The 15,833-nt window shown below is 37.7% G+C and overlaps 1 protein-coding gene across 1 annotated transcript in view; it reads right to left on the bottom strand.

The window, feature by feature from the left end:
- rsrc1 (arginine/serine-rich coiled-coil 1) overlaps positions 1 to 15,833 on the bottom strand; it is a 110,043-nt gene that overhangs the window by 78,522 nt on the left and 15,688 nt on the right. Inside the window, exon 4 of the mRNA XM_043258477.1 lies at positions 4,597 to 4,781. Coding sequence (XP_043114412.1) covers positions 4,597 to 4,781 — 185 coding nt within the window. The remainder of the gene's footprint in view (positions 1 to 4,596; positions 4,782 to 15,833) is intronic.

Below are 15,833 nucleotides of genomic sequence, written 5' to 3'. Positions count from 1 at the left end.
TTTTCCGCTCTCAGAAGTGCAAGATTATATCTCACAACTTTTTTTTCCTCAGAATTCTATTTCTAATTTTAATTCTCAAAAATGTATTATTACACTTTATTATGATTTACAATTCTCTCAAATTCTCCTTTTCTAAAATTTGCAAGTACATTTTTTTTGTTTTGCAAGTTATAACATCATACAACACAGAAAATCTAATTTCTTACAATTCGATTCACAAAACTACAAACAAAAAATGACGTGTAAAGAGCCCGATGTACTCACGGCAAAGCTCTTTCTCAATCTTCACTTAAAATATGTATTTCTACATTGTTAAAAACTAACAACTAAAGAAAAAGAAAAGCTACTGTTAGTTTTTTGTTTTTTTTTTCAAATCATATAAATGCATGTAAACCTAATGCTTTGCAGTATTTTCCTGTTAATTAATTACAAACACTTTTTACAGGATTACTTTTTACTTGCAAAAATATTTTAAAATGTTTACTCGCGTTTTTACAATAAGAATGGTGCAAAAATGCATATTTTATTTTTTTATATCATTTTCACAAATAAAGACCTCCTCAAAAGAGGTCCTGTCCTGTTTAGCTCACATCTGGGTATAAAATATCCTCGCATAAATCAAAATATGATTAAGTAGGCACGCACACACACACACACGCGCGCGCACGCACACGCAGTGCCTTAATAAGAAACAAGATCGCTTTACAATGTCTCGTCTTTTTCAATAAATTTTGCATGGAAACACATTGTGCTGGGTGTGGAGAAGCCTGCTGTCATCCTCGAGGTCTGATCAATCTTTCATGAAAACAACACCACACGTGGGTCTGTGAGCGCCCCGCCACGCCGCTTCCCCTTTGATCTCCCCCGACACACACACACACGATCTCCAGCGCAGATTCAAATCACTCGCGATGCTCCTCAAACGCGTCGGTGTCAGAGTTCATACAGCAGGTTAACAAACCACAGCGAAAGCCGAGAACAGAGAAGCTGACCGGAAGCAGCGGGCTAGAGCTCCACACCGTGAGAATGATTGATGGATGTGCTCGCGGCATTAGCATAATCATATTATCATAATCCTCATTAGTCGAGTTATTTTAACCCTTTCAGAACTTTAAGCTACTCTCAATATATTGATTATTGGCTGTTTATGATCATCTGCCTACTTCAACAAACAGCGTATGGATTCTTCTCTCACTCACTGCTAGATGTTTGAATTAAAGCTGTTTTTAACGTAACAGAGAAGCAATATCAAATTGAGCTGTAATCATGAAATGGCTCTCCGATCTTAAATGTGTCATTTTTTAAATTATGTAAATTCCACTGATCGACGTTAATAACCACGATTACAATATCAATGGAAATTGTCATAATTTTGTCATAATTACTCAGCACTGATTAATAGAGTCGCACACAATACGGCTAATACATGCTTGGTTTAATCTGTTGATAGTAAAAGTATGACAAACAACAAAAAATGTGTTTAAAAAAAAAGGGTTAAAGGAGGTATCATTTTATTTATCTTTTTTTTAATGCTAGTTAATGTTATTATTTTGGAATAAAACTTTCTGACTTGCAAACACAGAATATACTGACCCCCATATTGTATATTAGGGGTGCCACGATACACAGACGTCACAACAAATACAATATGAGTCCCTATTTGATGAGTTTCAGTTTTTTTTTGTTTCTTTTTTTGTGACATACTTCATTTTTTCAGAGAAAGGAAGCTCAAATGGGAGAAAGCCACATACTGTCTGTTTTCTTTATTTTATAAAAGCATGTTTTGTTTTCACTGTGACTTTGTTTCACTGTGAAGTGTTTAAAGTTGAAGTTAAGAGCTGAAATGATTGTGGGTGCGCGCACACACACACACACACACACACACCAGTTCCAGCATTGCTACCTTGACAACTTAGTTGGTACTTTATCAAAATAAAATAGAGTGAAGCAAACATCAGCCCAAAGCTCTGTCTCACTGCTGAAACGTGAATGAAGTGCAAAGCCTTGAATTTACATAATAAATAATCATTTTGAATTCAGATATGTGACACCACAAATATGAAAACATTATGGAATATCTGGATTTTTGCCAAAAAAGAACACAACAGAAACCGCCTAGCAACAGCAACTTCTCAGAACTCCCTGGCAACCTTGCAACTATCCTGATCGCCCTGCAACCGCTTCGTCGACCCAACCTACTAATAGTGTGTCTAACGTACTGTAAGGAAGGTGATGGAATCCCATTGCATTCATACTGACTTTTATATCTTTCATTTCAATTTAAACTTCAAATGTAAAGGTCTGACGCGCAGTTTGAACTAACGGTACTATATACTGACACTCAGAAGAAAACCATTCTGATTTGTCATAGCGGAAATATAAAGCAAAGCTATTCAGTTCTGTCCCGCAGAGTTCATCACAACCCAATCCATCATGGAGAAGTTCATCAGGCTCTTCAGGATTACAGGGCAATTACAGACCGCTCTGTGTGTGTGTGTGTGTGTGTGTGTGTGTGTGTGATTAGAGTTAGACATAAGCTCTGAGGGACAGGATACGCAGACACACTGAATTTATTTGGATTTTGACTCCAAAAAAAGTCTCATTCATAATGAGCATTTATCCATAAAACCAGTGCAGTGAACTGATAAACACAGAGGTGGAGGTACTGAAAGGGTTAATAGCGTTTGTCAGTTTTGCGTTTAACTAACGGAAAGATAAAGATATCCGGTAATATCCACAGACGCTGATGTGTCACTTTAACACTTAATACATTGCACGCTCTTTCGACGTAACAAAACTGTATTTTTTGGTGTTCAATAAGCCCAAATGAACGCATTTCACACCTCTTTAACACGCATATGCTCGCATACAGAACACAATCCCTCCAGATATCATAAAAGAAATAATAAAGCAACTTTGGCGGTGGTGAAGGTGTGTGAGTGTGTGAATGGAGCTGCTGGAGACAGAAGCTCAGATTAAGGCAGTGGTCCCGTGGGTCTAAAGTGTTTAAGATAACGGCCCCTGTGTTTGCTCATTTGTGTTTGTCCCTCCATTATGTTAATGTCATGCCAGCCACATCCCCTAATTACAGCCACAATTACATCTATTGACTCCCTCAGGACACGTAAGCTGCAGAGAAACCAAATACAAAACACACACAGACGAACAGAATAGCAGCCAGTGTCTGGGGATCAAGATCTGCTTGTTTTACTGCTTACACTCACTCATCACTAGTTATTTGTTCCATTTAGAAGCACTTTATTCAATTCAATTGCGTCTCGTCCGGTCGTTTCCAGATCTCCTCAGAATCGACAGGCCGGTCTGAAACGCCGTTAAGAAACGCCTTTGGTGTTCCCAGTCAAACACCTCGGTTTTTGAGTGAAAAGGCATTGCTTGAGGATGATTTCGTCATTGTTCAATAAAATACGAAAATAAATTTGCGCTGTTTATCACGCTAGCATGCCTCAACCAACAAGTTTGTCTTAAAGTGCTTTAGCACAAAATTGAAGTGTCACGCTTCAAAAAAGATCCCTGCCCTAAATCTCATTACGCTACACTGTGTCCAAATATTTTATCAGCTTGTTTTACTTCAGCTAGCACAAGTTTTGAATTTATTTTTTGCACCTAGTTACACAATAACCAACTATTACTCATTCATTCACACTAACTATTAATACGAAGCCAACTGGGTGCCCAAACTAAAGTGTGACCTAAACTGTGCACATTTGGAAAAGAAAAGCCATTCATAGGCAGACTGCAGCACATTTCATTTGATTTATGCTAACACAGAGAATGTGATTCATTGTTTTAAACAGCAGAGTAATAATAATAATGTGTTCTCATGTGTTAACTGTCCGTGTGTAGATACAATTAACGCTGTAATTAAGTAGAAGACGGAAATAGTTGTGCAAGCAGTCCATTTCTCTCTAGAGGTTGTTTACGGACATGTGACTACGCTCTCATTAGCGGCTCACTTCACAGCAGCTTCGCAGGCCCCCACGAATTATTACACCTCATGATGAATGCTGCGCGTAATAATTACTGCCGTCACTTAGTCAGATGTATACCTTTATTTGGAAACATTTCCAGAGCCGGCCAAACATCAGAACGTCAGAAATCCGTAAAGATCAACAACATCTTGAACAGATCGCGCATAATTAGTGGTGTTTCCGTGTCGTGAGCTGGTTAGCCGGTGAGTTCGGTCACTGGAAGCGGAACGGAGAAGGTTCAGTCTCTCAGGAGTCGAGGAAGGGTTTGAGAGCTGGGTGGAAATGCAGTTAGCTCTTGCTCACGCATATTACACCGGGGCATAAATCACGGCGAGGAGAGAGGAGCAAACGCATTAGATGCCCAGCGGGACGGTGTATACACTGAGTCTGAAGGGCAGATATCAGCCTGGATGGATGAGGCCCACCACACGATTAAGCTAAACTCTCAGCTGAATCCAAACTATGAGATTTCCTACACAGACATGAGATTTGAGAGGTGTATTGATGGCCCTGTGCAGGCTGGGAGTGTGTGTGTGTGTGTGTGTGTGCACGCACTAGAGAAAGCTGGAGAACTAGAAATTCAAATGTCACAAAATGAAAGTGTTACCTTTGTTTTTCTTTGTCTTTGGCTTTGTCCGTGTCTTTGTCTTTAGTTCGGTCCCGTGGCGGTCTCGGTCTCGGTCTCGGTCTCGGGTCCGGCGCTGGCCACACTCTCGCTCTCTGCTGCGACTGCGTTTTCTGCTGGATCGAGCGCTGCTGCCACTGCGAGACCTTCGGTGACGCGAGCGAGACCTCCGGGAAACACACCAGACACACACTTTACACTCAAACTGATTAAACTAAGGCAGCTTGAAAAAGCAAAACCTGTCCTGAAATTATTCAGAAGATCATGATTAATCTGCATACAAAATAAAAGATATTGTAAATATTAGAAAACATAATGTGTACTGTATATATTTATTATGTATAAAGAAACATAAACCCATGTTTACAATGCATGTATGTATTTAAGAAAAAATAATTTATATTAAATTAAATAATAAAAATATTCCACTTTACTTTAAGTGGCCTTAACCACTATGTACTTATATTTAAAGTAATCATTTGATTCATTGCACACTTATTGTGCACATACGTGTTTTTTACATTTTTACACCTTAACCCGCTTTAAACTACCAATACCACCAAACCTGTCCCTAATCTCAGCCACATCCTCCTCTATAGCAGCAATATGAACACAATAAGTACTTGTTTTACAAAGTAAAAGCTCATGACAGTTAAGGCTATAAATTGCGCCCGAATATAAATAAATATATAAATGCACATACATTAGTGCTGTCAAATGTTTAATAGTGATTAATTACATCCAAAATAAAAGTTTTTATTTGCAATTGCTCACAACTAATCGTTTGACAGCATGAAGACGGTATTTTCAAATGTACTGTATGTGTACTGTATGCGTGTATTTATATATACACATAATAAACATACACAGTTCACATACATATATTATGTAAATAAACACGTTTATTTCAGATGCAATTTATCATTTGATAATTATTATCCCTAAATCAACACTAATGTGAACTAATGTGAAGTCACAGAAACAAATTCTACTCCAGTGAACCTTTTTTTTACATTTCCAAGGTTCTGAAAAGCTGTCTTATTTGTGGTGAACGGAAACTATAATGAATATAATTTTTGCCTCCAATAGCAAAAGAAATATCCATGATAGAATTTCTATGGCTTTACAAAAGAAGAAAAAAAAGCTAGATGTAAAATCTTTCTTCCCCTTAGACGTTGTGTAAGAAACACATATTTGCTGCAATTTAATGCCAAACCTGAATATTATATATATAATAGAGAGCCACATCACAGAGAAGTCTTTCATTGTGTCTTACACATTCATTATTACAGACCTGTTACAAAAGTAACACTACATAAGAAAATCTGTTTAGTTTGGGGACGGATTCTCACTGTTAACTAACCATTAACTATGACTTGTCTAAATAAACTCCTAATGGGTTTGGGATTGAAGATTAAGCATCTAAAATAGGTTCATTTTTGTGCACTAAAGGTTTTAGAGGTAAAAACACATTTGGTTCACTATTAAGTCTCAAGTCAGTAGTTCATGTTTTGAGTGGATGGGGACTGAGTTAGATTTAGGGGGAAATTTCAGGTTTATATCATCCATATGTCTCTATCATATCTGTAAGTAGAAAATGTCTGTCTGCAATGACAGGGGAAAGATGATGTTTTGAAGAATACTGCTAACAGGGTTGCCAAGTTTTTAGAGCGAAATACGCCCAACTGCTTCTCAAAACTAGCACAATTGCTTTTCTGGGGGGATTTCGTGCAAACATTGCATTCTGGCGGTTAAACTACACATTTGGCGGGGCTCCCCCTGATAAAAGTCACATACCGGGTGCTAAATATTATGCTATTGGGGTCGTTTGGACCCACAGACAAGCAAAACATCCAACGGAAACAATATCAAAAAAATCATATGGTAACTAATTGCAAAAATAAAATCGGTCCCCTTTTTGGTACGGAAGTATAGAGTGGTTGCTGTATTTTAAAGTCAGATCATGACTAATCACTGTTTTCATGATCGATCGTTGGTGTCACTTACAAGTACTCGTGCCAAAGCCTATTGGCTGCTTGAAGTGGTCATCAGGGAGGAGCTCTCTATGACTGGACATATGCTGTATTGATCCTTCAGACGGCCAAAGAATACAGCCAGATTTAAAGGATTTTACTTACCAAAGGAACACACTCCAGAGCCATACGTCCACACACACACACACACACACACACACACACACACACTGAGTCTACTTGCAATAAAAAAAAGCACTTTTACTATAGAATTTCTTTGCAGGAAATAATATCCTTTCAGACTATTTCATTTGTCCTTTAAAAACCAAACAAGACTACACTGTAAAAGCCACTAGTTTATCTTACTTAGGCATAGTTAGTTAGATTCACTTAGTTGTTATACTTTCTAAGTTTTATTAAGACTATTTGCTTACTGTTTTAAGTGAAACTTACTTATATATTCAAGTAGCCACAAATAAACCAATGACAAAATACACATCTCATTTTTATCTAGTCTAGTCCACTAGTTTCTGATAAAATGTTAAGGGCAGGTTTAGTGTGCTGCAAACGATGGCACGACCCTAGGACAGCTGCTAATTCTCAACACATTTCTTATTAATTTATGCTAATTTAACTCTTTGCTTAGAAAAAAATTCAAAAATTCTAAAACACATAATAATTCATATTTTTAGAGCACAGAATTCCACCGGACGAATCTTCATAGTGTCTGTTTATTCCAGTACGGTATCAATTCAGGGAAGATTTGTAATTGTTGTGCTAAAATGTCATCATAATGCAGCACTAATGTGTATTGCTCAGGGATAATGAAAGCGAAAACCAATAGTTTCCTCTCTCCGTCACGCTGTTCCAAACCTGTATGACTCTGTCTCTTGCTGAAAACCATGAACGCCAATTTATTATTTTTTTTTCCTTATTTATCCAAGTCATACAGATTTGCGACGACCGAGTAAACGATTTTCATTCTCTAAACTACAGCTTTAACAATTGGGAGAGCTGCCAAAACCCTTCTCATGAAGGACGTGGGTAACCTTGTTTCATCGGCTCCAACGATATCCCTGACATTAGACGGGGTCTAGAAGCAGATCACCGTGCGCAAACCCCGGGTCTGCAAAAGCACTAAATCTGCTGCGCTTCTATTTTTTCACGCCGTTTTATCTGATCGTTTAGCAGGCAGAGCAAAAGCAGTTATAGTTACACGAGAGAACACAAGAGCGGTCTTATTTTAGCAAATGTACTTGTGGCCAGACGCATGTAATAAACACCAGCGCCGCCGCTCCGCCGTTTCTTCATCTCTTTCTCTCTTTCCGCAGCCCAGCTCACTTCTGGGCCTGTTGCAAATTAAATTTATTGTAGTTAATAGACTGTGGTGCGGCTGCTAAATGTCAATTTCATTACCAAGGCCTTACCCTTAGAGAATTATGACCTCATTTAAGGCGAGGGGGTAAATGTGTTAATGCGGGATGGCCAGATAAACATCCCCTGCCACAGCAGCATCATGCCAAGAGTGGGCTATTTTACATGACTTTCAGCTATTATCGCCGGAGGAAAAGCCTTCCCCTATGGCCTAGAAATATTTAAAATCCTTTTGAAAGGTGCTTTTTTTTTTTTTCCAATCCATTAAATCTAGCAGCGACGATTGGCTCAGGCAATTTTCCCTGCAAATTATCAATAAAGTAATTACCAGTGTGTGGGAGCGCGCCGGGCGCTTATCGCCGATGCCCCCTGCCCAGCCACGGATCTGATCCCTCCCTGTGCCGCGTTTGGGTAATTATGTGAGCAGGATGGTGTCCTGCTGTTATCTGACCATATTTTATTCCTGCTAAACAAGGTTTCTTGCTTCATATGAAATTGGATATTAATGGTGGCGAATGATAGCACTAGTGCAACTAACAGACGTAAGATACACCGCTGGAATCCTAACCTGGACGAATGATTATTTATTCCTGCCGCGGCCCTTCCTCTCTTCTTCTGCTCTCTCCTCGTTTAGCTTCCCCACACACACACACACACACACACACACACACACGCTCAGTCAGTCCACACTGTAATGCAGTCAGACAGTAAACACTAATTTATTATACAGACGTTTGACAAAAAGTGAAAGACACCGGGAGTGAGGCTTAAAACGTCATGAGCTTTAATGCAATAAATAGCACTACGGGTGAATATTAAAACACCCTAAATAAAGCTTTAAAAATGAACGAAAACTGAATAATTACATTAAAACTAGGTGTTTAAAACGTCTGAAACGTGTCAAAGGTGTAGTCATGGGTTCCAGACAGAAAGACGCTCTGGAATCAGATGGGTGACTTTCCCAAAAACATATTTCTATAAGCTTATAGTAAAAAACAGTTGGTTTAACTTAGAATAACTAACCCGGTCGACTTAAAAATGTTCAGTTCACCGAAATAAAAAAATTGAGTTAATATAAAACAACAGACTGGTTTGATCAACAAGGTATGTTATCTGAACAACACTTATTTGAGTTGATCTAGCAGGGGTTTGTGATTAACATTATATATACTTTCAACAATATCACACCGGTACTGTTTTATGTGCATCATTTCCTTTCTACTAAACAAAGTTGTCAAGATCAGTTGGGGAAAATACAGTAATGATGTCATCCTTATGTCCTTCCAGACCAGTAGTGCTATTATTTTTTTGTGTTTTTATTATGCAACATGCGTATGACTAGCATACTGGTCATTTATTAGCTCTTATAAAGCACATATTAATGTTTGTGTCCCTTAATTAACTATGAATGTGTGTTACCTATTATAAAATGTCGGCTTGTGTGTGTGTGTGTGTGTTTCCCCCAACATACAAGCCAGATTTTCAAAGATTAATTTAGACTGTCTGATAACACTTTGGGACAGGGAACCCTTGAAATACAACTTTTATCTCTATAAATTCCTAATAGGCTGCTTATCAAGTTAGTTAAGTTTAGGTATTGGAAGGATTAGGGATGTGGAGTTAATTACTACTAAAAAAAGACTAATATTTTAGTAATATGCACGCTAATGAGCAACAAATTAAGAGACCCTCATATAAAGTGTTATCAAATGTCTAACACCACAAAACATCCTTGGTTCTTGCATATGTCGTCACTGAATATGCCTGAGCAGAACACTTCAGTTTTAATAAACAGAAAGAAGAATGATGTTTGAGAACTATAGAGGAGGGCCATATTTACAGCAACTAACTCAAATTTCATTTGGATATAAAGGCGAGTACATGATGGCAAAATGAGCTGTTGTGGGTGAATATTCAGCCCTAAATGCTAAACAATATCTACAATATCTAATCAGGTGTATCTATTTACTGCTGCACTTTGAAAAACTATAAAGATGAAACTCTGTCCTCTGCAGGTGAAGTGAAAATAAGGAAGTGAGCGATAATAATCAGTGCAAAAACATCAGCAATTTTTTGTCATTGAATAATAATAATTTATAAATAAGCAAATATTGCTCCTTCAGAAAGCGACGCTACTAAGCCCCAATTCTGATTCCTCGTCTTGACCCAGTCTACACTGAGCAGTGAGCCATCTTTAGCGCTTACAGGTTAAATGCACCGCCTCTACTGTAAACACTGAGTCGCATTTGAGAGGGAAATAAAAACCAGACTGCTACAAGTGACAGAAAAAAACCCACATTAGCAACTTCTAGTCTAATGAAGGAAAAACTCTGAAGGAAAGAAGCAACAAACAGCTTCTGCTTAATTAGCGTGACACGAGTCCTCACTATTTTTATTCTGGAGCACTGACGTTCACCTTGAACGAGCGATGTGGGTTTCCTACAGCTCCAAACAGCTGTTCCTTCTTGTTCCCAGGCGTTTCCTCGTAATGAAAAATGTTAACAATTCAGGATGTTCTGAGTGCTCTTTAAATGCAGTGCCACACAAGTGTAATTTATGAGATTCCTCTAATTACCAGAGCTGATGAGAACATTTCCCAAGCTGTTTCTTTCTGCGCATGTTCACTGCTCCTTTTACACACACCACAATTTATCACACAAACTTAAAGGGTGGGGTTGGGGACTGCTACAAATTAATAGCACCGTAATTAAATGTTTTAATACAATAGCACCCCCGAAGATTCTGGTCATTTGTATTGTGTTGAAGAAAGCATGGTTTAAAAATAAATGAAAAGCTTGGATTAGTCCAGATGGGTGCTGATGTGGTTACTGTGCTTCGACTTTGTAGAGCAGTTCTATAAATGTGCGTCTGTTTTAAACTAGATAGCACCAGTTTGATGAGCAATATGACAGATCTGTAACTTCTTTTCTCCGAGTTCTAGCCTTTTGGTTTGTCCTGAGTAAACTAGACTATATAAAAAAGGCCACACTTTACTTTAAGGTTCAGTTCTCATTGCTTTTTACCACATTCATCTCAATAAATGGCTAATTTCTCCTTATTAACAGTTTGTAAGGTGGTGGCTAAGTTATTTAAGGTACGGGATGGATTAAAGATCCAAAATATGTTCATGCAGAGCAGTTGCTTTAAACGGACTAATAATACGATAGTTATTGTATGATAGTAAACTGTATTTTCAAATGCATCCTTTTGAGAGAGCATCTTCTATTCACATTATTAGGACCGATACACACTATTAACAAGAACGCACATCTTGGCTGTTTATTAGCACTTATAAAGCGCATATTAATGTCTTATTTTGCGTGACCATACTTTAGATATCTTAATTCACCCCTTACCAAACAGGCAGAAAATTAAATAGTTTTCTGAGGCAAAAGTAGTCATTTTAAAACCTTAAAATAAAGTGTGGCCAGTCTTTTATTTATGTAATGATGTTTCACGTTTTGCTGTTACATCGCTATTGGCTATTCTGTATTTTCATATTATTACATTCCCATAAAGAAATCCCAAGAAATTGTTTTGCGGCAAAAAACAAAGGCAAATGAATGGCTGAATAAGATATTTTGATGAAATAAATCTTTTTGTTTGTATCTTACAATTCTGATTTTAAGCCTGTATCTTGCGATGTCTGCAACATATCGCACTTGGGCCACCCACACTTTCAGTCGAGTTCAAAGCTCTGACCTGCGCTCAGTCATTCGTTTCAGAAGTTCAGGGATAGAAATAAACGTGTAAAAAGAAACGAGGCAGCATATGTGACCGGCATCACTCGACGGGGACACGGACACCCTAAACGCTCCGATCCGACCAGCGCTGAGACTGTGTTACGTCTCTATTCGTGGCACAGAGGGCACCGCAAGCAGAGGTCAAAGAGAGGTAAAAGGTCAGAGAGTCAATAGGTGCTAACTCACCACTGTCAACACACGCAATCATATGAGCGACTGCTCCTGTCCAAGTCCTGCTTCTGAAAGACGTAGTACATTACAGATTCGTACTAAAAGAATCTGCTTTTTCTCCCCGTTTTGACGAATGCTCAGAAAAGCAAAATATAAATCAACAGCGATGACCGTTTTCTTTTTCTTCATATAATGGCTCTTTCAAACAAAGGTTGGGGGCAAAAGAAGAGTTTTTAAATAATGTCGCGGGCATGTGTTTTTAATTAGTAGGTGTTTTCATGATGGTTTTTCTGTTCTTTTTATGATAAGGTATTTATGAAGTGACGGTAGATCTGAAGGTCGGCCCTTGAAGACTTTTATTGTTTAAATGTGGAGGGTTACGTTTCAATTTAAGCACTCACACTAGAAAAAGCATAAATATTGAGACTAAGTGGACCAGCCGTAAAACTACAGCACAGAGACAGCGCTGTGACAGAGAGCAGACGCTCATTCCACTACTGAAGGAAAAACCACACTTAATTAAACGCTATAGGAGCCACAGAAAACCCACCAATACCTGCAGAGAACGTGGCTTCGGAGCAAAAGGGAAACGTTATATTTGATAATACAGTCAGAAAAGAGATGTTTGATCATATACAAACCATAGTATCGTTACTTCAAAACGGCGTGAATCTCTCCGCCGAGGTCTAATGCATCTGTTGCGTCTAATCACAGCTCAGACCACCTAAAGAGGCCTTGAAAGAGAGATGCTCGCATTTCAGATTTTGCTAGCCGTCATAACAGGACGGCCTGCGCGTCTTACATCGCTTATAGCCCAGCAATTAACACAGATTGAGAACAAAAATACTAGAGCAACAATGAAGGCAATTATGGAGCAGCAACGGGTCGAGATCAAGTAAAGATAAATGTGTCAAAATAAAGAAATACAGAAAACTGAAAAAGGTCATTGTGACTTTTTTTATTGCATAATTCTGACTTTCTTGAGTTTTCTGAGGAATAATAGACGCACCTCACATTAGAGACTATACAGATTTAAACCTGCATTTGTAAGAACATTATTTCGATGTATAGAGAATTATTTCCTCAAAACTGGACGCTATAACAAAGATGACATTTCATGAATAGACGTCTTAATTGAAATCGAAGTTAGAGCTGTGAGAGCTAAACTCTCAATTGAGAAAAAAAAGTCAGAATTTTTTATTTTAAAGTAATCCGAAAATAATGTTTCTGTATCAAAATTCCTAGAAAAGTCATGATATGAATTTGGCATTGCAACAAAAAATTGTTAGATTCAAATTTGCAACTGCAAGAAAATCTGAAATGTAATATAATTTTTTATTTAACGATTTTCAAATGTTACTATTTTTTATTTTAACTGAGGCTTTCATACAATATGCCGAATACTAACAGACTAAGAAAGCAGAAAATAAATAACCAAATAGCAGCTCCCCGTAAATGTCGGCAAAAAACTATATTCACAAGAAAATTCATTCACAAGAAAGTTGCCCACATACATGCCAGCCTTCCCTGATGAATTAGTACAGTAGCACTGAGCACATTCTGTTCTTATTCTTCTCACAGATTAAAAACAAAAACTCTTGTCACTGGTTTATATCCTGTTTCACTTTACTTAAAGTGACAGCACTCGGATTTTTTTTTATATACTAAAATGGTTAGAAGGGTTGACTTACGAGGTCTGGAACCATATTTTGGCGCAGGACTTCTCTGTTACACGTTTTTAGAAAAATGGCTCATCGGGAAAGTGTTTCATTATTTTCCAAGGGGTGTCACGGTTTCAGTCAAGAAGTACATAATTCAGTTTTATTTGTGTTCTTCCTTGTGCTTGAATACGGAGCCTGTAACTGGATCCATATCCAGACCTTTGTCCGAGGTGCAGGATCACTGTGAACTTGATTATAGCACAATTTGCTAAAGTGCTTTAGGAGAGAGGGTGATGGCAGATGCGCAGCTGTAAGGTGGCTTTGAAGCAAGACATGAGCGCTTCTACAGGTCAGTGAATCTGCTGAACTCCTCAGCACCCTCCTCCAACTGAGAACGGCTTAAACACAGCAGAGAGCCACACAGGAACTATATTAAATGTCTTTAAAGCTCACTCTGTTCCTTCATCCAACTGCCAGTAGCCTAGTTTCCATCCACTTTTCATGCTGTTTTGCTATCGACAAAAAAGTTTCTAGCCTGTTTCCAACTAGCCTTTTACTAATAATATGCAGTGCGTGATGACATCGTCCTAAAAGAAATTAGAATTATGGTGTAATCGCTAAAATTTCTTAATTTCACCTAGTGTCCAAACTATATGCTAGTCGCCAGTTCTTCGCCAAAAACGTAAAACGGTATAATTTCTTGTCGTTTTTTTTAGATTTTAGTACTTTGTTATATACTATTTACATAATTCATCATCAAGCAATAAGCTAACGCAGGTGCAGTTGTATTACCTTTTTAGGATTTTTATTAGATTTCATTGGAAATGTTAATTTCAGTTATTTTATTTCTCCTAACCAACGGTCGTCAAGCCATTATTAACCAACAAGATCATGTTAAATTACAATTAAATTCAATCTGAATTAAAACGTGAATTAAAAATACCTACGTTTGTTTCCAGGTATTCATTTTATACAAGCGAAAAGCAGCAGAAACATCAGAACGTGAGGATTCACATCACTTCACACGCAGCGCTTGCGCAAACTAAGAAAAACTTAATAAAACTACATATAAAAAGACATAAAAATATATTTTTCAAAAGAAATGTGTTTGCTTTATTTACAAAAGCGCAACTGTTTATACTGCGAATGTACACAAATGAAAGAAATATTTAGAATAGTTTCGAATAATGTCTTATATAGTATTGTAAGCTGTTTCCACTTTTAAGGGAAAAAAAAACAAATTAAAGTGCCGATACCGCACGCAGTTACGAATTACTAACTCAACTTTTATCAAACTTTTAACATATTAAAGCAACATCAAATTAAGAACTCGTCTTTTGTCTTTTAGATAAAATAACATATGATTTAATGCACTTTTGAACTAGTCTTTTATCGATAAATTGCTTTTCCATCGGTAAAAAGATTTAATTAAAAACTTTCTATGCATTTTTTCAGTTCATGTAAATGATAAATTGGAGAGCCTGAAAACCGATTTGAAAGTTCAAGTTTCTGAAAACAATAGTCTAATCAGAGGTCGCCCGATGTATCGGTTTGCAGGTTAATCGGCACCGATAGTTGATAGCAGAAACAATCAGTTCATTATACAGCACAAGAGCAGACTCTAGAGGTGGAACTCAATGGCATCTCATGCTGTTTGTTTTGACAAGTGACACTGTGCTGCACAGAGAGGGAAACTTCAATTAAACGCAGCCGGCAGAAAATCCTTCGTCTTTCTGTGGCTCTAATAAAGTATGTTTCATATAGCTATCATATAGAGTGCTCTTTCTCTTTCTGTTTGCGCTGTTCCTTTAAACACAGAATTTCAAACTCACCTTTGCTGCTTCTTTCATTCTTAAAGTTAACTTTTTTCTTATTTAATGATTACATTTTAGAGCAGCGCTTGAATTGAATGTTTGTTTGTGTGCTAACCTGTGAGTTTGTGTCAGACGCCAGAGTGTGACTAACATTAAGTGTTTTAGAACAGAAGCAGCCAAAGCGTGAGAGTAAACATACAGCATCCATACCTTTATGTTATTTCAATGCTACGGCATTATTGTAGATATTTAAAGATGGCAATCTTTGAGCATGACTGTTGAAATGAAACGCTTTACATTAAGACTCATAATATTAAGATGGATGGATGGATGGATGGATGGATGGATGGATGGATGGATGGATGGATGGATGGATGGATGGATGGATGGATGGATGGATGGATGGATGGATGGATGGATGGATGGATGGATGGATGGATGGATGGATGGATGGATGGATGGATGGATGGATGGATGGATGGA

This window comes from Puntigrus tetrazona, chromosome 15 (genome assembly GCF_018831695.1).
Source record: "Puntigrus tetrazona isolate hp1 chromosome 15, ASM1883169v1, whole genome shotgun sequence".
Taxonomy (NCBI): Eukaryota; Metazoa; Chordata; class Actinopteri; order Cypriniformes; family Cyprinidae; genus Puntigrus; species Puntigrus tetrazona.
Note: the sequence above shows the minus strand (reverse complement) of the source record. Positions and strands in the feature narration are given on the sequence as shown.